At 39.7% G+C, this 26,795-nt stretch overlaps 1 protein-coding gene across 50 annotated transcripts in view; it reads left to right on the top strand.

Moving 5' to 3' along the window:
- Positions 1 to 26,795, top strand: part of MAP4K4 (mitogen-activated protein kinase kinase kinase kinase 4) — a 193,558-nt gene that overhangs the window by 151,108 nt on the left and 15,655 nt on the right. For 3 of the 50 annotated variants that reach the window (XM_063594742.1, XM_057301264.2, XM_055107568.3), the window contains 11 exons: positions 6,925 to 7,086; positions 9,960 to 10,046; positions 10,699 to 10,827; positions 14,768 to 15,001; positions 15,879 to 15,985; positions 17,377 to 17,528; positions 18,162 to 18,259; positions 20,573 to 20,748; positions 21,246 to 21,366; positions 24,597 to 24,714; positions 25,032 to 25,202. In XM_063594742.1, coding sequence (XP_063450812.1) covers positions 6,925 to 7,086; positions 9,960 to 10,046; positions 10,699 to 10,827; positions 14,768 to 15,001; positions 15,879 to 15,985; positions 17,377 to 17,528; positions 18,162 to 18,259; positions 20,573 to 20,748; positions 21,246 to 21,366; positions 24,597 to 24,714; positions 25,032 to 25,202 — 1,555 coding nt within the window. Of the gene's footprint in view, positions 1 to 6,924; positions 7,087 to 9,959; positions 10,047 to 10,605; positions 10,828 to 11,775; positions 11,938 to 14,767; positions 15,002 to 15,878; positions 15,986 to 17,376; positions 17,529 to 18,161; positions 18,260 to 20,572; positions 20,749 to 21,245; positions 21,367 to 22,443; positions 22,636 to 24,596; positions 24,715 to 25,031; positions 25,203 to 26,795 lie in introns of all 50 variants that reach the window. The other 47 variants (XM_055107552.3, XM_034951996.3, XM_034952012.4 and 44 more) reach the window with 28 other exon arrangements.

Genomic DNA, 26,795 nt, shown 5'->3' with positions numbered 1-26,795 from the left:
CATATTTTGTCAGTTTACTCTAAGTGAATTATCCAGATTCAGAAAAGGATAATTTTCTTCCTCCCTCAAAAAGGTGTTTTGTTTTGGAGACAGGGTTTTGCTGTGTCACCCAGGCTGGAGTGCAGTGGTGCAATCTCAGCTCACTGCACCCTCTGCCACCTGGGCTCAAGTGATCCTCCTGGCTCTACCTCTCTAGTAGCTGGGTCTACAGGCATGCACCAGCATACTAGGCTAATTTTTGTATTTTTTGTTTTGTAGAGATGGGGTTTCACCATTGTTGGCCAGGCTTGTTTCTAACTCCTGGGCTCAAGCAATCCACCCGCCTCAGCCTCCCAAAGTGCTGGAATTACAGGCATGAGCCACTGTGCCCAGCCAAAAAGTTTTAATACTACTTTTCCTATTTAGAGCATCATCACATCTTTGGCTCATACAAGACTTTGGGTCTAGCTAAATTTTTTTTTGCATTTTGTTCACAAGCCAACCTTTTCTTCCATCTAGTATTTATTTGCTTTTTAGGAAAAATGAAGCTTACTTAATTGTGGTGTCATTTTATCTCAATAGTTTTGTGCTCTTTTTTTTTTTTTAAATTGAATCATGATTTGGCATCGTTTATCTGTTCCTCTGTACTTTCATGACACTCACACATTTGGTTAGCATGTTTTCTTTGTTCTTCGTCTAAGTTTAATAAAAATAGTCTGGGCATGATGGCTTACATCTGTAATCCCAGCCACTTTGGGAGGTCGAGATGGGATGCTTACTTAAGCCCAGGAGTTTGAGATCAGCTTGGGAATATAGCAAGACCCCATCTCTATTTAATAAAAAAATAAAGAGTAAAAGAAAATAAAAATATTAAACAAGATGGAGTCCTGGAGAAAACCTGATTAGTTTTCTGCTACTTGTAATTTGAACAGTACTGATAGGATATTCAGGTCTTTCCTGTCTCAGAGTCTTTTAGCTGGTATTTAAAAAAATTTCTTACATCTTTCCTTTCAAAGCCTTTACCCCTGGACTCTCAGTTGTCACTTTGTGATTTTGGAAAGTCTGCTTCCTCAACTAAGGGTAAATGTTAGTGTGAGCACCAGCAGTTTCTTTTGGCCTTTCTTCCACCAAGAGGACACAGAGTAACATTTATTTCTGTCATTCCTACAAAATCCCAAAGGGATTTCTTCAAATCTCAAAGTTAAATTTTAGAGGGGCGGTGGAAGTAGAAGACATTGAAAACAAAGGGAAGCAAGAGAAAAAAAACTCTGTGTGAAATGGGATTAGTATTGATATTAAATTGTAACACTAGGAAAACATAAAAGTTTCTCAGTAAAAAATTAATAAACTGTGCCATGCATGCATTATGTGTTTCTTGGTTCCGAAATTTAGAAGGAAGGCAGTGAACTCCTTTATTCTGAAGCACTTTCCAGCAGTTGCTGTGTATTTTAAAGAAATAACAACCATTTTCTCACTCCTCCTTTCCTACAGAAAAGGTCTTTGTTTTGCAAGCCATTAGTATCTAACATTAGGAGTACATGTTAGCACGTGCTACCTTTCTTAAAAAAATAGTTCCAGCTTTAATACACACAGTAATCATAGTGTCCTGGCATGCCAGTGCCCCTACAGCTAAGGCCTTGCTTCCTGTCAAGCTAGCAGCTCAGTTGGTATGCAGAAGGTGGCTGGCTTGCATTTAAGAACTCCTTATAAGTTCTTAAATATTCTCTTGGCATCCCAGTCTGGCATTTGGTTATATTTGCAGTTAAATTTTGTAGCGAGTTTAATTCCTCATACGTGATTTATTACCTAAAGATGGGGAAGAAACGAGTAGTTCTCCACTGTAGCTTCATCAGAACTTGCAAATAAAAAAACTCAGGGGTTGATGGTATATCTGTGTAGTAACATGACCGCAGAAGTTCTTGGAAATAGCAGAGTCCAAAGAATTAACTAGTTTATCAAAATATGTTAGTTTCCACTGAAGCCAGTAAATCCAGTGGAGTATATTTAACTAGATCTCACTATTACTAGTGTAATTTTATTTAGAAAAGTTTTTAGAATTGTGAGATGAAAGCTTTGCTTTTAAATACCAAACTAGAATAGGAACTTAGATAATTAAAGCTTAGTTGGAAAAGTACATATTTACTTAGGCACGCTTGGGAAAATTTAAGTAATAAAATCTCTGTAGTTTGAGAGATTTGATGATCACGTTAGGACATCACACAGTTTTTCTGTCTGTTTGATTTTATTTTTAAAGAAAGGATAATTTAGGAAAATAAATTACATCAGTTTGTAAAAGCTTCAAAAGATTGTATCATGTTTATCATTCTTAGTTGGGTAAGCCTGAAGAAGCATGTTCATTAAAATTCCCTGGGCTTTGTTATTTGTAATCATAGGCATAAGGTTAACAGTACAGACCGATGTTATTTTGTTGATGGTGTGTATGTTTCAGTTTTTGATATTTTCTTTTGAAGTTCTAATGCAAGAGGCCAGCTTTTCACATTACCTATTAAGATATTAAGGACTTTCTTAATTTTTTAATGATTCCTCTTAGTGCCCCCAGTTACCTCCAAATTGAGGGCCTATTCTGAATGTAGTGGTTTTTGTGGTTGGTAGTTTAAATTCTTGCTCTCGATCTAGTTTACCACTTCAACTATTAGAATATAATGTGGAAGAGAAGTTGGTAACTGTCCTCTTTTTTTTTTTTTTTTTTTTGCCTTAGCTATGTTCTTAACTATTTGGTCCCACTAACCAGGACTTGCTTAGTGGGATAGTCTTGGGAGATTTACCACTTTCCACATTGTCTTCTACGTTTTTTTAAAGGTATGTGACTCACCTAACCTGCAAGATTTGGAGGAAAGGAGCTGTTTCTAATTCATCTTTGTATATCTGTGGTGCTTAATAAGTATTTCTCAAATAGATGGATTAGTTGTTTGTAGTCTTGTGTGTATCTCTGGAAAGGAAGGGCTCATTCAAATTTAAGCCTATGTGAAAATGAACCCTTGGGCTTGAGAGCTCTAATTTGAGTACCAGAGGTACCTTAGAGTGAGTACTTTAGAGGACCTTATACAATATCTGGAGGCATAAAGGAGGTGGGTTTTTTTTTTTGTTTTTTTTTAGTATGAGGCACTACCCAGAGTAATAATTAAATCTCAAGACTTTGTGCTCTTACTTGGTGATCTTGAAAAGATTGCCTTAGGATTTGATTGGATTTCGTAGGACCTAGAGACCTAAATGGATTCCTGAGTGTGTCATCACTCTAAATGCTAAGCGTTGGGTAAATTCACAGCAGTTTCTGTTAAGATGTCATATGCTAGGTATAAAGGTTAGATTCAAATAAAGTATTGAATTTCTCTTCTGAAGGTAATGTGTGATATTTACTATAGGGGGAAAAAAGGAGATAAGACATGGTTCCTGCTTTCAAGACGTTTGGAGTCTCTTTTGTGTTGATCTAGTAACCAAAGGTATAGTAGTATCACCTGAAATTAAAAAAGAAAAAGCCTCTCAGAAGGTTTCAGTTGAAGTTGAACTTTTTATATAGCGTATCCTGTTTGTAAGATGTTGTTTGCTTGCTATTTTTTCTTTGATAGTGTATTTTGAATTAAATTTATACGTTTTTATTAATTGAATAAAATGTAATTATGTTGACATTATATGTACATATTTACAGAGAGAGTATGCACACGTATGAACATGCACAGTTAGACTACCCTGTCTTGTGCAGCTTGTGTACTGAGCATCCCCTGCCCCCAGCAGGTGCAGATATATGCTACCTGGGAAAAGTGAACAACAGAGACAGGGGAAAAAACTGAGTATGTGGTGAAAGATGAACTAAAACAAGGGCATTAAGTGAAAATGTAAATACTAATCAGTGTGACTGCAAGCATGCTCACCTCACTCAGCTCCCAAAATGGTGGCAGACACACTTATTACAAATGCTGTATCTTTTTCATACACCCTTTCCTCAACCCCGTAGGATATTGGAAGGATTCCCAGAATATTGTGACAATTTCTCTCTGGAGATAACTGATCAGCCCAAAGGAAATAAGGCCCCAAGTGAAATGATCAGGGTGAATCATAATCACTTTACTCTGTTGCTAAGTAGTTGCCAGGTGCTGTTTGTCTATACAGTCCTTATAGTTTGCATTTTAGAATCTTAAATGTAAATGGACAGCCAAGATTACCAGACACTGAGAAAAATCTCTACCATGAAAGATTTTGGAAACAAATAGGAAAAAGAACTCGAAGGATATAGAGACAGTGGGGGAACAGAGCAAAGCATCTCCTACATATATACATATACACACGAACAGACACAAGAGCTTATCCTTGGAAAGAGAAGATACTGTATTTATGGAACAAGAATACTCAGAAATTAAGAAGGAATTTTTGAGTTTTTTTTTTTTTTTTTTTTTTTTAATGAACACTCCCAGACAGTGGGGAAGAAAAGACAAGTTGGTGGATAATAGGACACAAGGAAAACTTACAGAATCAATCCAGGATGTCCAACTTCTATTTAATAGATGTTCTAGGAAGTGAATACTACAGAAAGAACATACAGGAATAATTTAAGCAAAATTTCTGGAACTAAGAAGTACGAGTTTCTGGATTGAAAGCCTCGCTGAATACCCAGCACATGAATGAAAAAGGGCTCACACAAAGGCACATACATTATCGTGTATGTGCACATACATACATATATACATACATCATCATCTTTAGAATATTGAGGATGAAAAGAGGATCCTAGAAGCTGAAGTTGGGAGCAGGTAGAAGAGTGTGGAATGGGTCCTGTACTAAGTATCAAGAATCTGAATGGTCTCAGAATCTCTAGGAGCAACATCAGAAACTAGAAGGTGACATAGCACTGCCTTCAAAACTCGGAGGGAATGTTAATTTTCTTCAGCGGAAATTGTGTGTAACATGTTAGGGTAAATAACAGTTTTGCAAAGTTCCCAGAGATTTTTTTGTTTGATTTTGTTTCGTTTTGCCTCTTCTTCTCTCTTCCTCAAGAAGCTGCTGGAGGATGTGTTCCAGCAAAGTAAGAAAGAAGATGACAAGGATTCCCGGGAAGTTTGTGGACAGAAATATAGGATGACTGGAAAACAGTCAGTCTCCAAAAATAAAGAAAGAATACCTGATTTCTTCAACCGTGTTGAAAGGAGTGTTATGGTAGTTTAGCAAGAGACTTTATAGATTATTTGTGATAGGTCCATAGAAACCCAGTGGAACAAACAAAAAGTGAGATGAGTAATAACACCTTGATAAATAAAGATGGCATAGCCATTAAAGTTGTAGTTTTTAGATACTAGAGCAGGAGCATCATTCATTTTATGACCCCATCTCCACCCATGGGAAGCTGATGAGTTTTGTGTATTGAATTCGAAGAGCAGAGAATGGGGGAAAAGGAGATTCCCCCATTGAAAACCTAGATAATGAGAGAGGCGGAACCAAAAGCAGACTCAGAACTTCACTGAGAATAATGGGGGTATAGTAGTCAGGTGAGAGAGACTGGACTACCAAATCATCGTTGCTCTCCAGTTATTCCAGATGAAAGATACTACTTTACATTTCTTAGGGCATCAGTTTTAAGTGTTGGCTTTCAGATTAAATACTAGTTGAGAGTGGTGGGAAGACCCAGAAGGAATACTTAAACTATAATAAATATGTACTTTGTGTATCCATTATAAATATGTCTAATATCCCTGATAGCTTTACCCTAAGCTTTCTTGTTTAATGGTTAATTTTAGTGTCACAAATAAAGTTTGTGTTAATATTATTGGCTCTCTGTGTCTGGGAAATGTGATGGCTGTACATCCTCTAGAGTTGTTGCTACCCAGTAGCCACTAGCCACATTTGGCCATTTAAATTAAAATTAACTTCAGTGCAACAAAATTAAAAACTTAGTTTTTCATTCATGCTAGCTATATTTCAGGTGCTCATTAGCAACACGTGACTAGTGACTACGGAGCAGTGCAGAGACAGAACATTTTTATTATCCCAGAGAGTCCAGAGTCTAGCTTGTGCTTTACTGGCAGACAGCCTTGAGCTAGAAGAGTGAGTTGTCATCACGTGCCTGGCATGTCATCTTGCTCTGTTCTGTAGGGTTACATAGAACAGTCTGGATTTAGAAAGGCTGAGTGAGTCTGGTGATTCAGTAGCACCTTTTACACCTGTTGATGGGATGCAGGGTAGAGGGTGGTTAAGAGTATGTATGGGCCGTAGAGGCAGAGCAGCTCTTCCAGCTGGGGGCTTGCTGGCTGTGTGACTTTGGGCAAGTCACTTACCTTTTCTGAACCTGCTTTCGCATCTGTAAAGCAGGGATGAAATAATGACTTCCTTGGGTTGTTAGGAGAATTATATTAGGTAAAGTAAGTGGAATAGAAATATCAAATACTTAGCATAGTGCCAGGCACATAGTAGTAAGCATTTGCTCAGTAGCAGTTTCTGAAATACTTATATTAATAATAATGGTCCTGGTTATTCTTGTTGATGTCAGTTCCTCTTTTCCTGATGTGCGCTTCTTTTTTTCCTTTTTAAAATTCTTTGTCTTTCTTTGCTGTATTTCTATTTCCCTTTATTTCTTTCTCTTAATGTATTTTGCTTCTGACTTAAGGGTCCTGCATAACCCTGTTAATGATATCCACGAATAAAGAATTTTCTGTCCTCTAATTGCTGTGGTGCAGTGAGCAGTGGGGAATAATTGTTATCAAAATGAAACTAAACCCTATAAGGATTCACAGAGTCACAATACTTTTGACCAACATTCATGAAGAAGCCCTTACTTATGGGTCCGAGGGGCAGTGTGGAAATAATTGGCCAGTAGATATGGGGCCCATGAACCTCACCTCATTAGTGTCCACCTGGGACTGACTGATCAGCACACTATAACGTCATGGGAAAGATGGCGGGAAGATCCCTGGTAATTATACATTTTTACTTACATAGCAACAAAGGAGAGAGCGTGAAGCTAGAAGGCAGCAGGAACGTGAACAGCGAAGGAGAGAACAAGAAGAAAAGAGGCGTCTAGAGGAGTTGGAGAGAAGGCGCAAAGAAGAAGAGGAGAGGAGACGGGCAGAAGAAGAAAAGAGGAGAGTTGAAAGAGAACAGGTTAGTTCACAGATAACATAGCAGGCATACACTTGTGAAGTTTGTTACTTTGCAGAGCTGGGGGATTTTTAGAAAGTATACACACATGTGATGCATACACACATGTACACACATACACATATACTTAGAACTTCAGATGTATGAACGTGGTGAAACACAGTTGGAATGACACCAATAAATTCAGTCTCTTGTCTTAAAAAGGGTTTATAAATCATTAACACTTTAGGAATCTGTTGAAACCAGTTAAGTGGTCTCTAAATAGTATAATACCTGAAAGATGTCTGCATGTATCTTCTCAGGCTTGGCTTAAATGCTGTAGACCCCAAATATATGGGTGATAATTAACTTTTTTTTAAAAAAAATGAAATTAAAAACCAACAGTAAGAGATTTCTTAGGAGAAATATTTGAATATCCAGTGGCTAAGTGAATATTGTAATATATATCAGCATGTAATTCTGTATATACACGGTGCATTAAAAAAACTAACATTGATGAGTTCAACCAAAAAAGATCAGGTTTTAATAATATTTGCAGCATTTTATTAATGTCAGGTATGATTTTATTTAGAATTCTTTTTTTGTTTCCTGAACCACCTGTACAAACACAATTTGCCCTTAGCCCCTTTGCCTTTCTTGTCTTTGAATTGATCTCTTTGTTATGAGCTTGGAATAAAGAAAAAAATGATATGTGAGGACCAATTTAAATAGCACTTGGTATCTGTATTTTAAACTTATAAACCATGGTGTTAACTTTCAAATGTGACTGTTCAGCTGCCGTCCTTTATGCTTATCATGTGTCTTGGGCTTTCTAAGCCTTGGGTCTGCGTGCTCCTCGGTGTTTTCCCAGGAATTTCAGTGACGCTTTTTATGTTACCTAATTGACATTGTCAACCATTTAACTGTGTAGCGCGTGTGCTTTAACATTCCACTTATGTTTATACCTGGGGTCTGCAAAGAGGAAAACATTCAAGCTTTTAAGAATTAAATCACCTAGAAATAATGATTACAGTTCGATCGTGAGAGGAGGGTGTGATGGTAGCAATTCATCTTTAATGCTCTAGTGGCAGTCATTAAATTTTGTGAATAGCAAGTATTTGGCACCACTTTAAAAAAAAAAATTCTAAAATCGGTTTTATTCTGTTTTTCCCTATTCTATTGTGAAATAGTAATTCCCATGTTAACAGTGCTGTAGGACGCATTTCATTTCAGCATAAGTGTGTATGTTTGTGTAGATGCGTGTTGTATATTGTTTGTTCATTGACTATGTGTTAGGACCTTTGTGGTTTGGAGAGGACATGATTTTTCCAGCTGTCCCTGTGTTGAGGGCAGAAAACAAATGAGTGTACTGACTTGATCTTTCAAGTTAAGATTTAATTCTGTTTTGTTCAAAAAAGAAAATGAGTTGAAAGTCAGGTTCCTTTGCTCCGTCACAGTTGGGTTAAGGCCACAAGCCTTGCTAGGGTAGGTATTGCTGTAGCATGTACCATGGAGGGTCAGGCATAGACACAAGAGACGTAGATCCTAGGTCAGAACCAGATATGTTTGTCAGTAGCCTTCTGAGTAAGTCCGCCCCACCCCCCCGCCCACACACCCCCCCCCCCCCGCCCCCGTTGGCTTTTTTGGCTCAGTTTTCTTTGTAAAGTAAGGATTTCTAAGGATTTTTATATGCTGTAATTTCAATATTCTCCCAGAGATACTGGTTAACTAAAACTTCTGTTCGGCCCATATTGATGGCTATTTTTGTTTCAAGGTGTGCACCATGACACAAGGGGATGGTCAGCAGTAGACACTCTAAAAAGGGAATCTGAATTTCAGGATAAAATGTCTCCTCGTAGTCCTTCTTAGTCTATTCCTCTTCTAGAGTTTTTTTCCCTGTCCAAAAAAAGGAAGCCTCTTTGGCTTGTAAAATGTTTTATGCTTTTCAAGGTTATTTCATATCAATCTCATGTCTGAACCTTACAAAAATTCCTGAGGGTTGGGAGAGGAGATTTTGGATGCTCATTTCTCAAATGAGGAGACTGAGAAAAGGGGAGCTTTAGAGCATGCTAGAGATCATAGAGCCAGTCCTCAGTGGAACAGGGACTGAGGCCTCCTGGTATCCCTGTCCTTTATAATACGCATGCAGCTTTGAAGTAGGGTTTTACCCCTCTCCATAACATATTTGGGATGTGTTTACTTGTTTTCATTGTTATAATGACTAATCATTCTCTTCTCATTGAAAAGAAAAACCACCCCATCCTCACCTCCTGCTGTCTTTCTCTCCCCTTGTCCTTGTCTGTCTCGGTCTGTCACACACACACAAACTCATCATGGAGCCTGGGTCTGTTCATTTGAGGAGAGTTGCCCAAGTCTGGAATGTAGTCATTCCAGGTGCCTTTGGAATTGTTAGTGAAAGCATGAATCATGTTTGTTGTATTTTATTATTAAGCAGGTTTTGGTTTTAGGTTTCAAAAATTGGTGATCCGTGCTTGTTACAAATAATGACTAATAAGCAGATGTTTACTAATCAGAACCCTCTGATACTTTTTAATTAAAATCTTGATTTCTCTGGGGTTTACCAACCTTCAGAGGAATGGCATACTCTTTTAAAATTCTGCGTTTGTATACAACAGCTGTGTTCTAACAGAAGTACTCTTAGATCCCTTCATGTATATTATGGGAATGCATATCATCATTTGTTAGACTCCTTAGGTCTTACTGGCCAATTTGAAGTTCTTGGAGAAATCTTTAGCAATAGATTTTCTTCAGGTATTTACCACTAAGTGAATTGTCACTAAAGGTGATTGGAGCAAATGGTTCTTGGTGCTCCATTCAGGTGGTTCTGATGCTTTTCTTTGGGATAAATTGATTGCTGGGTGATTTCTGTGTGACAGGAGTATATCAGGCGACAGCTAGAAGAGGAGCAGCGGCACTTGGAAGTCCTTCAGCAGCAGCTGCTCCAGGAGCAGGCCATGTTACTGGTAAACCCCGCCTCTGTTTCATTCTGTAGCATCAGGGCTCCTTCATCCATCCCCAAAGTTGAGCAAGCTGTGGTGGTCACCAGACCATTTTGGTTTTGCTGTGGGCAGCCAGGCTGAAATAGTGATGCCCATTTTGTGGTCCTATTGCTAGCACATTGCAACATGGTCTTTATTTATTTATATCTCTTTAATAAGTTAATTGTTCTTGTTTGATAGACCAACAAGATTTTGAACAGAACTTGGCAGTCAGTGAACACACTAGAATGCTGAGGGCAGTAGGTTGAAAGCACATGCCACAGGATTTTTACCTGGTATCTATACCACTAAAACTCACATTTAATTGAGTTATCTCTTACTCTGTCCAACAATAATTATGGTTAGCAACAGCTGTGAGATTTTTCCACAGGTAATATGCTATTTAAAATCCCAGCCATTTTGCTTTCTTACAAAACACAGAGGGAAAATGTATGGTCACTTTTTTTAAAAGCCGAACAAATCCAGAGAAGAGGCGAGCTCTCCAGTGTCCCATAGATTTAGTGTTATCCTCTCCCTCTCCAAGGAGTGCCGATGGCGGGAGATGGAGGAGCACCGGCAGGCAGAGAGGCTCCAGAGGCAGTTGCAACAAGAACAAGCATATCTCCTGTCTCTACAGCATGACCATAGGAGGCCGCACCCGCAGCACTCGCAGCAGCCGCCACCACCGCAGCAGGAAAGGAGCAAGCCAAGCTTCCATGCTCCCGAGCCCAAAGCCCACTACGAGCCTGCTGACCGAGCGCGAGAGGTATCCTCTTTCCTTTGTCACTTAGACATTGCCCTGGAAAGTCGTATAACGACTCTTCAGAACTGTGTCATATGAGTTCTAGAACGGGCCATAGAGGTTAGCTAATTATCTGGTTTCTTCATTTTCTAACTAGGAAATTGAATTTCAGAGGAGTGGAGGGCCTTGCCCAAGGTTTCATATCCAGTCAGTGCTTTTTCCATAAAGGACCAGAGTGCCTCAGTTAACATATCCCAGAAGAACTTGAAACTGAACTAAACAAAAAGATTACATGACACAGTCACTCTTAAAAATGTGGATGAGGGAAAGAGTGGTCTGATGAACTATTCTGCCAAGCTAGTATAAAGCTAAAGTGTGCCTGTGGCTCAACTTTCTGACTTTGCAGATGTCAAGATGCCCTGCTAGATTGGTGCGTTAGGGTTACCCAGAGCCTCAGAGTAGGCTGCGGCAGGGACTGCTTGGGGGTGCAAGATGGGCGACAGGTGTGCCTCCAGAGGTGTTGAATCCCGGCCCACAGGTGGCAGCAGCCTTCTATTGTGTCTGCCCTCACAGGCAATAGATTCTAGAAACAAGTGTTCTGTTTGTTCTGGAGTGCTTTTATATTTGGTGGAGTGAAATGCATTCCGGATTTCTGATGATAGTTTTTTAGTCTGTTGGTTTAGTTGCTTGTGACAGATTAATTTTTTTCTACTTTATCATCATATACAGTCTTAGAATTCTGAGCTTAGAGACTGCCTTGCTAATTTTTATCTTCATAAATATTTTCTTTTTCCTGAATCTAATCCTAGCACTGCTTTATGTACCTTCTTTTTTCCAGCTACCCCTCTCTTTTCTGGTAGCAGAAGAAAACAGAAAACTTACCTTTAGATTTCTTCCACTTTTAGACTTTCTTTGATATTTCTGCTTTTCCCCTACTAACACTGAGTTATGTCTTCTAATTCTCTGATGCAGGTGGAAGATAGATTTAGGAAAACTAACCACAGCTCCCCTGAAGCCCAGTCTAAGCAGACAGGCAGAGTATTGGAGCCACCAGTGCCTTCCCGATCAGAGTCTTTTTCCAATGGCAACTCCGAGTCTGTGCATCCCGCCCTGCAGAGACCAGCGGAGCCACAGGTAGCGACAGCCAGCTTTGCTGTGGTTGAGGAGACTCATGCAACGGCTCGCTGAGCCGCAGGCCTGCTGTAATATCACAGTTTAGTTTGTCACCCACTGAAAAAGAGGAGAGATTAGCAGGAGTGAGTTTAGACTAAAAGAAGGCATAGACTCAGTTGATAGGGAAATACCTTTTTCTTTCTTTTTGAGATTTCTGTATACTCATTAAGAGTATCTAGAGTGAGTGATTTCTTCTAACTTTTTGCCTTGCCTAACTCAGGTGTTAAGTGCCTCCTTTTTCTGATACAAAGATCTTTTAGTTTAGTTTTTAGAGAACTGGGATTATAAATACATAGAGGGAGAGCCAGAAATTTTCTTTGAAGTATTTTAAAAGTAAGTGCTTTACTGTGTGAGCCCTGGGTCTTGGCCAGTCCTATGAATGGGCCTTAGATGATGCCCCTGAAATTGCATGCAAAATGTCTTTATTTGCTCAAATGTGTATTTTTTGTGGGGGTGGGGAGAATGACCTTTTATCAGATTCTCACAGGGTTCAAGATCCAAAAAAGTTTAGATCTAGTGGGTTAGGTGTGGATTTCTCTGAAATAGGCCAGGGAAAAGGCTGTGACCTCTCCTTGGGTCTGCTGCAGCATTCTAGCCTTGGCTAGGTGAGGGGAACTGTTGGGCTGATGCTGTATGGCTGGAGCAGAACCCACAGTGCTATCCATAGAGGAGAACAGGCAACGAAGATCATGGCTAAAGATCTTAGAGGTCCTTAAAATGCCGATTCCTAATCTCTTGCTGAAAATTACTGACTTTTAGATATTTTCCCACTTGCCACTCTGTAATCCAGAATATTAGGAACAAGTTCTTAAACTCGAGTTTACTTTTCACTGGTGTTTGCATGTGTGGGGGACAAAAGTTTATGTTCTTGTGGCAGGAAACTGTGGGATCTGCAGCATGGAGGAGTTAAAAAAAAAAAAAAAAAGGGCTGGGGCACAGTGGCACGTGCCTGAAATCCCAGCACTTTGGGAGGCCGAGGTAGGCAGATCACCTGAGGTCAGGAGTTCGAGACCAGCCTGGCCAACCTGGCAAAACCCCATTTCTGCTAAAAATATAAAAATCAGCCGGGCGTGGTGGCAGGCACCTGTAATCCCAGCTACTCAGGAGGCTGAGGCAGCAGAATAACTTGAACCCAGGAGTGGAGGTTGCAGCTTGCAGTGAGCTGAGATAGTGCTACTGCATGCCAGCCTGAGTGACAGAGTGAGACTCCATCTTAAAAAAAAAAAAAAAAAAAGGAACAGCTAGGACTGAGGCCAGGGCTGTGTGAGGGTGAGTGGGTATTTCCATGGGACCAGCAGTTTTTTGAGTCCCAGGAGAGGTAGCAGATGGGTAGCTCCAGAGAGGAGAGGATAGAAAGGAAAGAGGAAAGCAGGAGAGGGTAAATGGACACAATTAAAAGAGGATGAGAAGAGAGACTACTAGAATAGGTCTGAGGACTCGTGTTCTTTAGCAACTTTGCACTGCTTGATGATTAAAAGTTTTCACACTGCAAGTTAAACTTCACATAAATGGACAATCTTTATTTGGCCACTGATAATTTAGAAAATAGGAGTTTCTGAATTATCTAATTTTTGCATTTGTTATGAATTTGTGTAGTAACTAGAAAGAGTCTCCCATTTCCTCCTCCTGTTCATTCTTTGGGGGAAACTTTTCTCGTGTAGGACTCTATTTTAAAACTCATTTTTGATTATAATTTCAGGTAATACTTTGAATTACATGCTTTATCTATGAAAATCTTAAACATTTTAGAAGTCTAGGATTATACCAATATCTGGTATTATACAAATCTCACCTGTATATTGTAGAAATCATACAACAGAACTAATTTCACATCTTGTATTTGGAAAGGTTGAACAAATTGATTCAGTATTTTCAGTTTCTGTCAAGTACATTGATGTAATAGATATGTAGCTATCATTTTTTCAGTTGCCATATTGAACAATCATTTTGGAACAGTAAAACATAATTTAATGAAAATATTTTATGGATTTTTTTCAGAGATCATTTTCCCAATTTAGAAGCAACCAGATAAACTCAGTTGACAAGTAATTGTCATATTTTTGTAATTTCCCAAGTGGAAGGAATACCCCAACAATAGTCAATTCAGGGAATCCATGGTACTGAATATTTTTAAAGAAATCAGAATTCTTTATTTTCATCACTAATATGAAAGTATATGGAGATACCTGGGTTATGGGTGTTTGTAGACTTGGGAAAAATAAGAAAAATTGTTGGTATATTTGAAAAATTAGCTGTTCTTGAGATATTACAGTCTCAAAACGTGGGGTTTGTCTTTGCTTGTTGAACGTGCCATTTTGTTACTCGGTCTGGTGTAAAATCTGACACTGCAGGTAATGTGAGGATGGCTAGGTAGGTTTGCACATTTGGCAGTGCGCTTTATCTTACAATTTTTCTGCCTCTCTCTGCGTTTCCAGTCTCTGCTTTGACATGGATGTGCATGCAACACATCGTAACCCCTTTGGGCTCTGAGAGCCTCTTTGTGGGGAAAAATAAAATAAAAATCTTCACATTAACTGCTATCTGTAATGTTTGTCTGGATATTAAAAAGAGTTTTCCTTGTAAATGTACATTTGTTCTTTTCTACATACTGTGTTCCCAGACCACTTCTTCACTTTGAAGTGTAACTGTTTCACTGCGTGGCTGACCTAACACTGTACCACCCCGGTGTGTATTCCGCCTCTGCCAGTTCCTGCTTTGGATTTGGTATTGACCAGAAAAGCCAGTTTTATGCAGAACGCATTGAATGTTTTGTGTTTTGTTTTCTTGTAAGGTACAGTGGTCCCACCTGGCATCTCTCAAGAACAATGTTTCCCCTGTCTCGCGATCCCATTCCTTCAGTGACCCTTCTCCTCCCAAATTTGCACACCACCATCTTCGTTCTCAGGACCCATGTCCACCTTCCCGCAGTGAGGTGCTCAGTCAAAGCTCTGACTCTAAGTCAGAGGCGCCTGACCCTACCCAAAAGGCTTGGTCTAGATCAGACAGTGACGAGGTGCCTCCAAGGGTAAGGAGCAGAAAGACAGATGTGTGCTGCTTTTTTCCTTTTTGTTATTTTTTTTAAAGATTATTTATTTTAATTATGGGTATGCAACTTTACCAAATTTAAAGGGGCATTGAAATTTCAAAGGGACTTTTTAATGGTGAGGATAAAGTTCCATAGTTAGGCAATTTTATTTAGCCAGTGGCCAGTTAGCATTTTATTTTTGTTAACCCTAAATAAGGTAGCAAAATGATGTAAGAGTAAGTCTACAAAGAATAGGCCTCTTAAACAAATTCATAATCTATTTTCGCAGTTTTTTATATGTTTATACAGAAGCTATGCAGTTTTGCAATATTAATGTCAAAAATTTTAGAAAAAGTCCTATAAGAAAAATTTTATTTTCTTTTTAAATGTAGGGGATTTTGTTTTGTTTTTGTGTTTACATAATAGTGAAATTAAACAAAGGAGCCCATGTCAATTTATTTTTCCTCATTTGGAATTTGCTTCCTCTGAATATTTTCTTGCTTCCTGCCAGTCTTTGCTTCCTGCTGATCCATTTATAGACCATTGTTTGGTTTCTTTGAGCTTATTTTCCTGATTCTCACATTATCTCAGCAAATGCTTTGTATGTCCCTGCTACCAAGCTTCAGTCCAAACATCATTTAAATGTTACAGGAGCATAGAAAGCCTGTTTGTACTGGCTTCTTGGATGCTTGTGACTAAATTTTCTCTCCGATTGTATCAGTGTAGGACCAGGGAAGGAGTTGGGGTGGGGAGTGGAGGTGATAGGAAGGACTGCTTTTAAATATTAGGACTGCTTTTAAAATATATTTTGGTAGGGAAGTATTTTTTTTCCTTCTCATGTTTTCAATAATTTAATTGCCATATTTTCTACTTAAAGGTTCCTGTGAGAACAACATCTCGCTCCCCTGTTCTGTCCCGTCGAGATTCCCCACTGCAGGGCAGTGGGCAGCAGAATAGCCAGGCAGGACAGAGAAACTCCACCAGGTAAAAGACAAGTGAGCACTGAGAACAGGCCTTCTGTGCAGTCTACCACAGCCTTACATTGTCTGTTTCATAAAAATGCTCTTGAACACAGACGTTCTGGCGCTAAGAGATTATCAGTTATAAAAGGAAAAGCTGCCATAAAATCCATCAACGTGGATGGCATCAAGTTGATGTGTAGTAAAAAGTGGGTTTGAATCCGGATGTGTATTATAGCAACTCTGAAATTTAAACTACTTTTCTCTGTAAGAGTAAATGGAGGGAGCAGCAAGGAAGGGGGAGAAGTTCTAAGAGAATTGTGATCGGGGGGAGCTTTTCATCTAAGGGACGTTGTAAGGTCTGTGGCATAAAACAGAAATCACAAACAGGTTACTAAAGAAGTCACTGGTTGACTTCACAGTCTGCAGTAAACAAGTGAATTCACCAAATAGTATCCTTTTTAGGTTCTAGAGCTGCTCTGTCCAGTACTATTAGCTACAGAAGCTTCCTTATATTTAAATTAAAGTTTAAATTTAGTTAAAATGAAATACAGTGGAAACTTCATTCCTTAGTGCACTGGGTATATTCATGAGCTCTATAGCCACATATAGCTAGTGGCTATGATATTATCCAGCTCAAATATAGAACATTTTCATCATAACAGAACGCTTCATTGACCAGCACTATCATAGGGAAGAAAAGATGATTATGTTGAATGTTTTATATCTTGATCATCACTGAACCTCTAAAGTTAGCCTTCTGCGCATGGAACCTTGGTCTGACTTGAGGTGTCAGATGGATGATAGCCCAAAAGCTGCACAGAATCCTCAGCACTGCTAATGGCAGGGGGACTGTGGTGTTCTTCCCTGACCAAGTCTGTGTCATTAATTCTTACCTAGCACATGTGTGCTTTGGGTCCATCCATGGCAGGAAATCCATCCCAGCTCATGCTTTCTGTACCGTTTCCAACAGCCCATACAAAGGACTATTCTTTGTAAGTGTCAGTTTTTGAGAACAGTAACAGGCAGGTGAGAGCAGCAGCCTAGAAACAGAATATAGTTTTGTGTATAATTATACAAATACGGAGTGTTTTCCTAATATTAAGAACTGACTTGTAGCTGTGACAGAAATGGTGCTGCTTCTACACTGAACAGTAGCATTGTATCTCACACCTGATGATTTTAGATCTACTAATGGTAGGATATCATTTAGCATACAAACTAAAAATAGATAAAAATCCATGAACAATGTCATTGTATCTTTTGGTGAATTTAATGTTGAATGCTGTTTATAGACTGTTTTTTGTCTCCCTACACTTTAAAGACATTGGATGGGCACACCATGCACATGTTGGTAATTTGGAGCTGCATCTAGAGATGACACATTAGCTGTTCTCTCTTCTTCTTTTCTAACAGCAGTATTGAGCCCAGGCTTCTGTGGGAGAGAGTGGAGAAGCTGGTGCCCAGACCTGGCAGTGGCAGCTCCTCAGGGTCCAGCAACTCAGGATCCCAGCCCGGGTCTCACCCTGGGTCTCAGAGTGGCTCCGGGGAACGCTTCAGAGTGAGATGTAAGCTGCCTTTCCTTTCCTTTTTCCCTGCTAATGTTTTGAGCTGTGATCCATATCTTGGAAGTTTGTCTTAATCTGTAGTTTGCGTGTAGCCGCACGTCACAAAACAATGTTTTAGCATAGGTTGCTAGTGACAATAATAGTCATCCTGATTTTAATCATGAAGGAGCTAAATTTTGAGAGCTTTATATATACCTAGCACTGTGAGCGCTTTACAATTTAGTGGGATTAACTAACTTTCCCAAGGTAATTGGCTAATGTGTGAGCTAGGATTTGAACCCATTTCTTTCGATCTGGGCTCCAGAGCCTATACTGTCATCAATATTGGTTATTTTAATGTACTCATAATAGATGAGTGAATATTCCCTCTACTGTATTATTGACATACCATGACAAGGTATATATTGTGAACACGTGTCAAAGTGAGTGTGATGATGGAGGGTTTAAGTAAAGAGTCAGGAAGGCTGCTGGAGCCCTCCTTGGGCCCCCTCTGCTCTGTAATTCAGACCTGCAGGTGGAGAGCCTACCATGAGTGGGCAGACAGGAGTGGGCGGGGTGGGCAGGGCAGCTTCATTAATACACATCCATATGTTGATATGTGTCTGTCCATCTTGTCCCTTTTGAACCCAACAGCATCATCCAAGTCTGAAGGCTCTCCATCTCAGCGCCTGGAAAATGCAGTGAAAAAACCTGAAGATAAAAAGGAAGTTTTCAGACCCCTCAAGCCTGCTGTAAGGATTGTGCAGGATCAGTTTTACTTATTTCAGACTTGAATGAGATCTTTCTATTAAAAATATGTGGTTGAGAGGCCTGCAGTCTTTTCTGCGAGGGCCCCTCACAGATTTGAGGAATTATAAGGAATGACCTAAACCCCAGACATACTTGTTCCCTTCCATTGGTATCGTCTGCTTTCCCTGTATAAAGTCTCAAGTGAGTAAAACCTTTTTTCTGTTGTTCCAGCCATACACTTGGTGTACAGTCAGCCTTACAAAATAATGCAGAACAAAGTATAGTTCTTATTTAATGAAATTTCCTTCTAAGGAAACTGATGCTTTAAAAAAAATACAAAAGAAAGAAAAGCCTTTTTATCTCTTTCTTGGCATTAACCTTTACTTATTCTTCGTGAGTTCGGCATTTACAATACTGGCTTTTAGACTAAGTTTTTAAAAATCACCTTCTTAAACTCACTGGTTGCCTACCTTCTGCTTTTTGGTACCTGGGGTGATAGTTGTGACTGCTTCTCACCCTTCTCTTTTAATCCCTCTGATGTTACCTGACCATGTAATTGTGCACGCTTTGTGGAATTTTAAGCCTGTCAGAGTTTTCATTTCCTGCTTGAACTGATTTCTGTACTTCTCCCTCTCCCCTTCTTTCTCCCGCGCTTCCTTGTACTGTGCATTCCTCATCAACGATGGCTTCTCGGACTCCACGAAACTGCGCTGTACTGAAGGGCGAAGTGGTAAGCGCCATCTCTGAAAAGTTCCACTTCAGAGCAGCACTCCGACCGCCTGTCAGCTCAGCTTGTATTCGAGCTGCGGTCCTGCTCCTTCCTCAACTTGACTTCTTGTTCTTTTCTAGAATTTAAAAACCTTAAACTTTACTCCAGTTTTCTTAACATAACATTTGCTGTATTTATTGTTATTAAATGTAGCTTTTTTGAGTAACTGTTTAAAAAGCTTCAGCTATAACCACGAAATACTAATAGCAAGACTCAGAGCCCATCACTGTTATTTCAGTGGCTCAAGCTCAAAGAAAAGAAACATTCTCAACTATGAAGAAAATAGAAAACCAAGTTGGAACTGCTAGAAATTAAAGACAAAAAGAGCTACATAGACTGCGTTTTTAAAAAGTGATTACTTTTACATAAAATTCCCCAAAAAAGATGAATTTGGAGTTTTATATGAAAATGTGGAGTATAAATAGTAATCACTCTTGAAAATTATATTTGGTGGATTGATTGAGTCTTAGAGTATCTCAGTGTGGAAGAGTAAAGGGAAACTAAGCCTTTTGAACAAATTCCACTATTGATTTCTTTCTGATGTTCCCTTTCATACGTGGTGTCACAGGGTGATGTCGGTAAGGCTTGAAGGAGGGCGTTAGGGACGCCCACAGCCTCCTGCCCCCAGCACTCAGGGTCACAGTGTCTCTTCATGTGTCACAGACTTGTCCATGAATGTGGCAGGTTGTGAACAGTCGGTGAAGTGAGATGTCAGTGGCATCCTAGTGCTCACTTCACTCTTCTTTCATTTTAATGTAGGTTTGAAGTTTTTGTTTTTTCAGTATGAGGTAAAATTCTAGATCAACAAATGTATATACACAGATCCTTGAGCTTTGGTGTGAAGACACATGTCTATATGACAAAGTCTTCTTTAAAGGGGGCAGTCCAGAAAGCAAGCCTCTAGTTAAATAAGCCTGATTTAAAGAGTTTTGGGAGGGAAGTTGTGTTTCTACAACTTTTATTAATAAAATATTAAACCTAAAATGTTGATTTTAGTAAAATATTAATATTTATTACTAAAATTTCATAAATATCCTATAACTAGTAAATAAAAACATTAAATATTAAACCTTAGCGCTTTGAAGTTTTTAATAATAAAAGTTGAAGTAAAATAAAAATGTATCTCTCAAAACCTTTTATATGAGTCTAAAGAAGACTTTGTCATGTAGGGAGATGTCCTTACAACAAAGTCCAAGAGTCTGTATATATACATTTGTTGATCTAGAATTTTACCTCATATTAAAAAACAACAGTAATACTATCAGCTTAACATAAGCAGATCTTTTTTTTATTGTCATGGGATTTGAACTGTATATGACATCTTTGACTTTTTTTTGGTGTCTTCTATTTTTTTTTTTTATCTCTCTCTTGACTTTCTTTGGTCTTTTCTATCAAAAGCCATAGGAGCTCACTTTCTCATGAAACTGGGTAACTATAAAAGTCTTACAAAACTGACATTGTGGCAATTTATGGTTAAAGAACTTCTCATCTTTTCCTGTCCCTGCTCCTGCTTGCCTTACTCTCTCTTTTCTGTCCTTTGCTTTAGGATCTGACCGCACTGGCCAAAGAGCTTCGAGCAGTGGAAGATGTACGGCCACCTCACAAAGTAACGGACTACTCCTCATCCAGTGAGGAGTCGGGGACGACGGATGAGGAGGACGACGATGTGGAGCAGGAAGGGGCTGACGAGTCCACCTCAGGACCAGAGGACACCAGAGCAGCGTCAGTCCCCGGTCTCTTTTAGAGCGGATGAGAGTATTCTCTCAGAGCCTGCTTTCCACTGGGACCTAGTTGTTCCTAGACTATTCCGTGACCCCATGAGCACTTACTATGTAGTTCTCGTGGATTCAGCAGCAGGTCGCCTTGTGTTTCCCCTTCTCTTCATTGGTGTGTGCATGTGTCAGTGCTTCCCCCAGCACCCCAGCCTGTACTTTATTTTTTCCTTTTGATTTGAGGATATATGATCCAGGGGAAATTTCAGTTTGGTATAACTACTTTAATTAGCCATAATTATTCATTCTAAGTTTTTGCTCAGAAACAAATGGCACTGGAAAGAAATTCTTTGTTAAAGGGAGAAAGCTAAGCAGTTGCTTTTTTGGAGGAGGCTTTATATCGGTAGCCTCATCTCATGTTTTGATTTTGAGAAGGCGAAAAGCCTAAACAGGATCTCCTTGACTCCAGAGATTAAGGCCTTTCACGTCTGGATTTTTTCTCCATAGGTCATCTCTGAATTTGAGCAATGGTGAAACGGAATCTGTGAAAACCATGATTGTCCATGATGATGTAGAAAGTGAGCCGGCCATGACCCCATCCAAGGAGGGCACTCTAATCGTCCGCCAGGTACCCGTGTCTTCTCTGTTGTCAGAGGCTGAGCTTCTCCTGTGGTCATTAACCCACTTGCTCATTCACTCACTCATGCTGTTTCTCCATCATCATCTGTTTTCATGTTAACAAGTCCCAGAGGGTCAAGTGTCGAGTGTCGGGGGCTAGGGAGGCAGGTGTGTACTGCATGCCCAGAAGGTAGCGAGTAGTCTCCACCCCACATCGCTGCTCCTCTGCATGTCTGCGGCAGCCCTCATTCAAGCACCGCGCTGAGTCTCACAGTCTATGTCTGAGTGGGAGAGAAGCCACAGGGAGTCCTTAAACAGGCTCGCAGAGTGAGGAAGCAGGTCTGGAGTCTGGCAGAGCAGCCACCATGGCTCTGCAGAGCACGCTGGGCTCTGAGTGTCTGCAGTGCCACAGTGGGAGCGGGTGAGGCAGGCAGGACGAGCCTCATCACAGGCCCAGAGACTCGGAGAGCAGAAGGGTTCGGGAGGTTTCTCTTCTATGTTCCAAAATGTTAGTTTTCTCACTTGTTGAATAATTAAATGTGTGCCACCCAGATATGCTCAGTTTGGATCACTAAGCTTTATAACTGTCTGTTCATTTCTTAGCTTAGACTTAATTAAAGTGATACGCTTCTCATTTAAGTAGAACAGGGCACCTATTTAGTATTTTGGACTTTGCCCTAAGTGTGTTTCATGCTATGGCAATGCATTCGGATGGAAAGTAGGAAGAACGTGGAAAAGACCAGGATTCAGAGAATCCACAGGTACTTTCTGGAGCTTTGCAAAGAAAGATTTAAAAAGAAAAAAAAAGGATACTGGTTTTGGTAACAGAAGCTAGCGCAACAGATAAACCAGATTAAACACTCACTGCTCGAGCCGTGCAGCCACCAGATTAGGTACTTTGAATTCTGTTGGCACAAGTTAGGCATTTGGTGAGGAAGTGTGAGCAGTTCAGGCTAATTTCTTTGGTTTTTCCTTGGTAATTTAGCAGAGTTTATAAGTCACACAGCACCTTAAAGCAGTTATCAATAGGGCCATAGGCAATTTCAGCAGCGCTTGAGCGAGACAAGTGTGCCTGTTTTTTCTACAGAGTACAGTTGACCAAAAGCGTGCCAGCCATCATGAGAGCAATGGCTTTGCCGGTCGCATTCACCTCTTGCCAGATCTCTTACAGCAAAGCCATTCCTCCTCCACTTCCTCCACCTCCTCCTCCCCATCCTCCAGCCAGCCGACACCCACCATGTCCCCACAGACACCCCAGGACAAGCTCACTGCTAATGAGGTATGTCTCACACCACAGCTGGCTGCTTTCCTGGGGTTAGACCAGCACTGCCTAGGAGTTAGTTTGCAAAGGAGACCTTTCCAACACCCTCACCCCTTCCCTTCCCACCCTGCTTTCTCTGTCACCTACCCTTCTCCCCAACCCCAAGTAACATGTTTCAGATCTGCATATAAACCCCTTAACCCTAGATCAGCTCCCCCAAACTTGCCAGTTCACTGTTTACTGTTCTGTAGATAAATATAGTTGCATGGCTTTATCTAGTTTATTTTTTAAAAATCTAAATAAAATGATTGCTCTGTCCTCAGACCGATATTATGTATTTGGCATGAAATTCTTATAGTCATTTGTGGAATCTGCCTTTTTCATTCTTTTTATCCAATAAATAAAATATAGGAAGATTCGGTTCAGCAGGCTTGGCCTTATCTGGACAAACTTATTATCCTGTACAGGAATCTCTTTCAAACAGAACTGATTTTTTTTTTTTTTCTTGTTTGGGGGGTGGGTTGTTGGTTGATTACTCTTACTTGTTTTCACCAACCCTGTTAAGGAGTTTGTTCTTTGAAATTTACAATCACTCAGAGGTTTAGAAGCCAAATTATTTTTGGGAAACCTAGAAAAAATTAGGATGTTAAGCAAGAAGGACAAAGGTTTGAGCTTGTTTTTAATTTAAAATTTTGTGTGGGAAATCTGTGTGCTCCTTTGAAGGCTTGGTTGTGGTGCTCGGTCTGGGTGTTAGCTCAGTCTGGGTGATTCTTTGCTCTTTGAACAGGGTTATACTCCAGGTGTAGTGACATAGCCCACTTGAGCACCCGTATTGAATTAAACAAGTGATTTGATTCCACAGAAGATTTGGTTTAAGTGTCTTCATCTACCAGTTGAGGGAGGTTAGAAAGAATCAGAAAAATCCTCTCCTCCGGAGGAGCAGGGGCAAGTCAACTGCTTCCTAGACAGGCTTGGCATCGGCTAGACTGGCTCCTGACTCATGGGACAGGGAGGGAAGCTGCCAGGGGACAGATGTTCAGGTGGGAAGCTTAGGGGAGGGCATGGGCTCTAGGACATGGTGACCCTCAGGTGTCCATGGAGGGGGTCCAATGGTACAGGACAAAAGCACTTGATCAGACATGTTCCTTTTTTCTCCTGAGGTATATATCCCACCTACACTCACATTCTTCCTTATATTTATATTTTAAACTTTGCTCCATTTCGCTCTAATGTGCAGTATTTTACTATAACCCTTAACTCACTAAACCGGCAAATTTATTTTTCTGTTTGTTTTGTTTTTAATTGTCATTACATTTCCACTTAACAATTTGTTTCACTTTCTTTGTGTTTTTTTGTCTTAAGTTACATTATTAACCAAAACACTAGTGCTCCTAAAAGATAAAAAAGATATGCCTTCTTTTGTCATTTGCACCTTTCACTAATGAGTCCTCATTTGGTATGGGTTTAATGATGATGCACCTAAAACAACAGTAGCCAAAGCTTCTGTAGCTTTCTGGCAAGAGGCTCAATTTAAAATAACTACAATTATTAACAATTGCCAATATTCCAGCATAGATTATTTGGACTCTTGGGTAGGAGAATAAATTCAGAAGTTGGTGAATTGAGATCAAGACATTTCAGACCTCCTTTAGGAGTTTCATTATAAGTATTTACTTAATTTTTTTTTAAAGCTAGGCACATGAAGTCTAGATTTCATTGGTAGCTTGCAGCACCGCTTTGTAAGTGAGCAATGTCTCTGGTAGAGATACGGCTCCTGCAGTGGTTCTAGGTAAAGCTGCCCTGAGGGGTGCTATGCCACGTGGAAGCTCCCCGCAGAGCATTTTTTGGGGGAATGATGCAAGGCAAATAGAGCAAAGTATTGGGAAATAGTGCAATATAGAAGTGAATTGAAATGTGTATTTTTAATGTTCATTTTTAAAATGCCAGTTGTATTAATAACATTGAAATTTACATTGCAGACTCAGTCCGCTAGTAGCACACTCCAGAAACACAAATCTTCCTCCTCCTTTACACCTTTTATAGACCCCAGATTACTACAGATTTCTCCATCTAGCGGAACAACAGTGACTTCTGTGGGTAAGTACAGTAGCAACAAGAAAGCAGCTGACAAATGGGACTTTATCTTTGAGTTGCTCTTTTGGGTGGCTTAGGTGTAGCTGATTGTTCACAGGCACAGACCTCGGGTACAGAAACTTCCCATCCCAGTTGTATGCCTTATTTGCAATGAGATGCAGAGTCCATTTCCTTTTTCCATATACATTGCTTACAGATTTCTTCTCTTTGACAAAGTGTTCGTTATACCACATGAATATTTACTTGAAGTATACTGGGGAAGGGAGGCAGGCATAGTGTGTGTGCGTACAGAAAATAATTTCAAATATATTGTGTTTCAGTGGGATTTTCCTGTGATGGGATGAGACCAGAAGCCATAAGGCAAGATCCTACCCGGAAAGGCTCAGTGGTCAATGTGAATCCTACCAACACTAGGCCACAGAGTGACACCCCGGAGATTCGTAAATACAAGAAGAGGTTTAACTCTGAGATTCTGTGTGCTGCCTTATGGGGTAGGTGTCTAGCCACTACTCCAACACTGTCATTTTGTTCTGAGCGGTGGCTGGTCTTCTAGAGAAGTGCTGCATTGAATAGTTTGTGGATAGACAGGATGGAAGGCGTCTATGATGCCCATCTCCTGTTATATGCAGAGTGGTATATTAGCAGACTGGTGTGGCACATGTATATGATTGCACTCATTTTAACTGTCAAATATTGGCATGATTAATCTCCATTTTATTTTTATTAAACAAATTTTTGTAGTAGTTTTGTTACATGGATATATTGTATAGTGGTTAAGTCTGGGTTTTTAGTGTAACCATCAGCCCATTATACTCAATAGTGTACATTGTACCCCTGAACCCTGAGGTTGACTGTTCTCACTATAAAATTCAATCGTATCTAGCAGTGGAAATGTTGGAGAAGTATATTTATAAAAACTTACTGCAACATGCAACCCAGTGTTTTTCATTTTTCATGCTCGTAATTTCCAAGTACTTTACAGTGACTATTCTTTTGACTATTAGCATTCAGTACTTTATAAAATTATACAACTGTACAATTATACAACTTGGAAATATATCATGGAGAAGTAGAAGATAGAGTGTAAGTGCCACAATACCTGCAGCTTTTGTGTTTTGAAAAGAGTCTTCAGCTTTATCTTGTTACTCCCTCATTCTTTCTCACTGTAAAATCTTGAGGTTGATGTTTATATGTTAGTTTTTAGAAACACATATAATAGGATTTCTTCACAAGGCCCATATTTTGTGTAGTTATTACCAGATTCTTGACATAGGAGTTTAAAAAAATCTACTTGATACTGAAGATTGACCAGGAAAATATCAAAATATTGTGTAAAATAGAACCTTTGAAATGGTATCTGTCTGGCAGCAGTTCTATCAATAAATATCTGTCTTTTCTACCAATAATTTCTAAGCTGTTTTAGATCAACTTGCCTAGATATATGCAGGGAAACATAAGCATAATATTCAAATAAGTTCCACCTTGACAAGGATATAGTCAGGGCAGAATGGCCAACCTCAAGAATAAAATTATATGAAAATGAATCACATATTACATATTTAAATATTTTTCTTATACTGATAATCTTTTTAGTTGTACAGCATTTTTTATTTTAATCTCTAAGCGTTAAGTCACTATGCCCACAAGCATTGCTTGGGTAGATACTGTCTTCCAAATGTTGGGATAATCCCAACTCAATCAACTCTATAAGGACCAGGCACAAACAGAGAGAGGGCTGTAGGAGGGTTGTTCTCTCAATGTCATCACAATTATTTATTTCAAATTATCTGGAAATAGGGTGTGGGTGGGTGTGGGCATACATGTATGTGCCATGATATTCTTCCGCCTCATTCCCTCTACACAAATACTTTATTCCTTGTCTTGGTGAGTTTATGACTGAGGAAATCAGTACACACAGATATGTGCCCAATTCCCTAGGAATGTAGGGTCATCTGTGCTACATGTTACAAAGGTGATTCTGACAGTGAAGGTTCTAGGTCAGGGAACAAGAGCATTTGGGGAAATACATGAATGATCAAGAGGGAGAAGTGCTTTGGCCAAGGGGCAGGCAGTCTTAGATGCCA

This window comes from Pan paniscus, chromosome 12, assembly GCF_029289425.2.
Source record: "Pan paniscus chromosome 12, NHGRI_mPanPan1-v2.0_pri, whole genome shotgun sequence".
In the NCBI taxonomy this organism is placed as follows: domain Eukaryota; kingdom Metazoa; phylum Chordata; class Mammalia; order Primates; family Hominidae; genus Pan; species Pan paniscus.
Note: the sequence above shows the minus strand (reverse complement) of the source record. Positions and strands in the feature narration are given on the sequence as shown.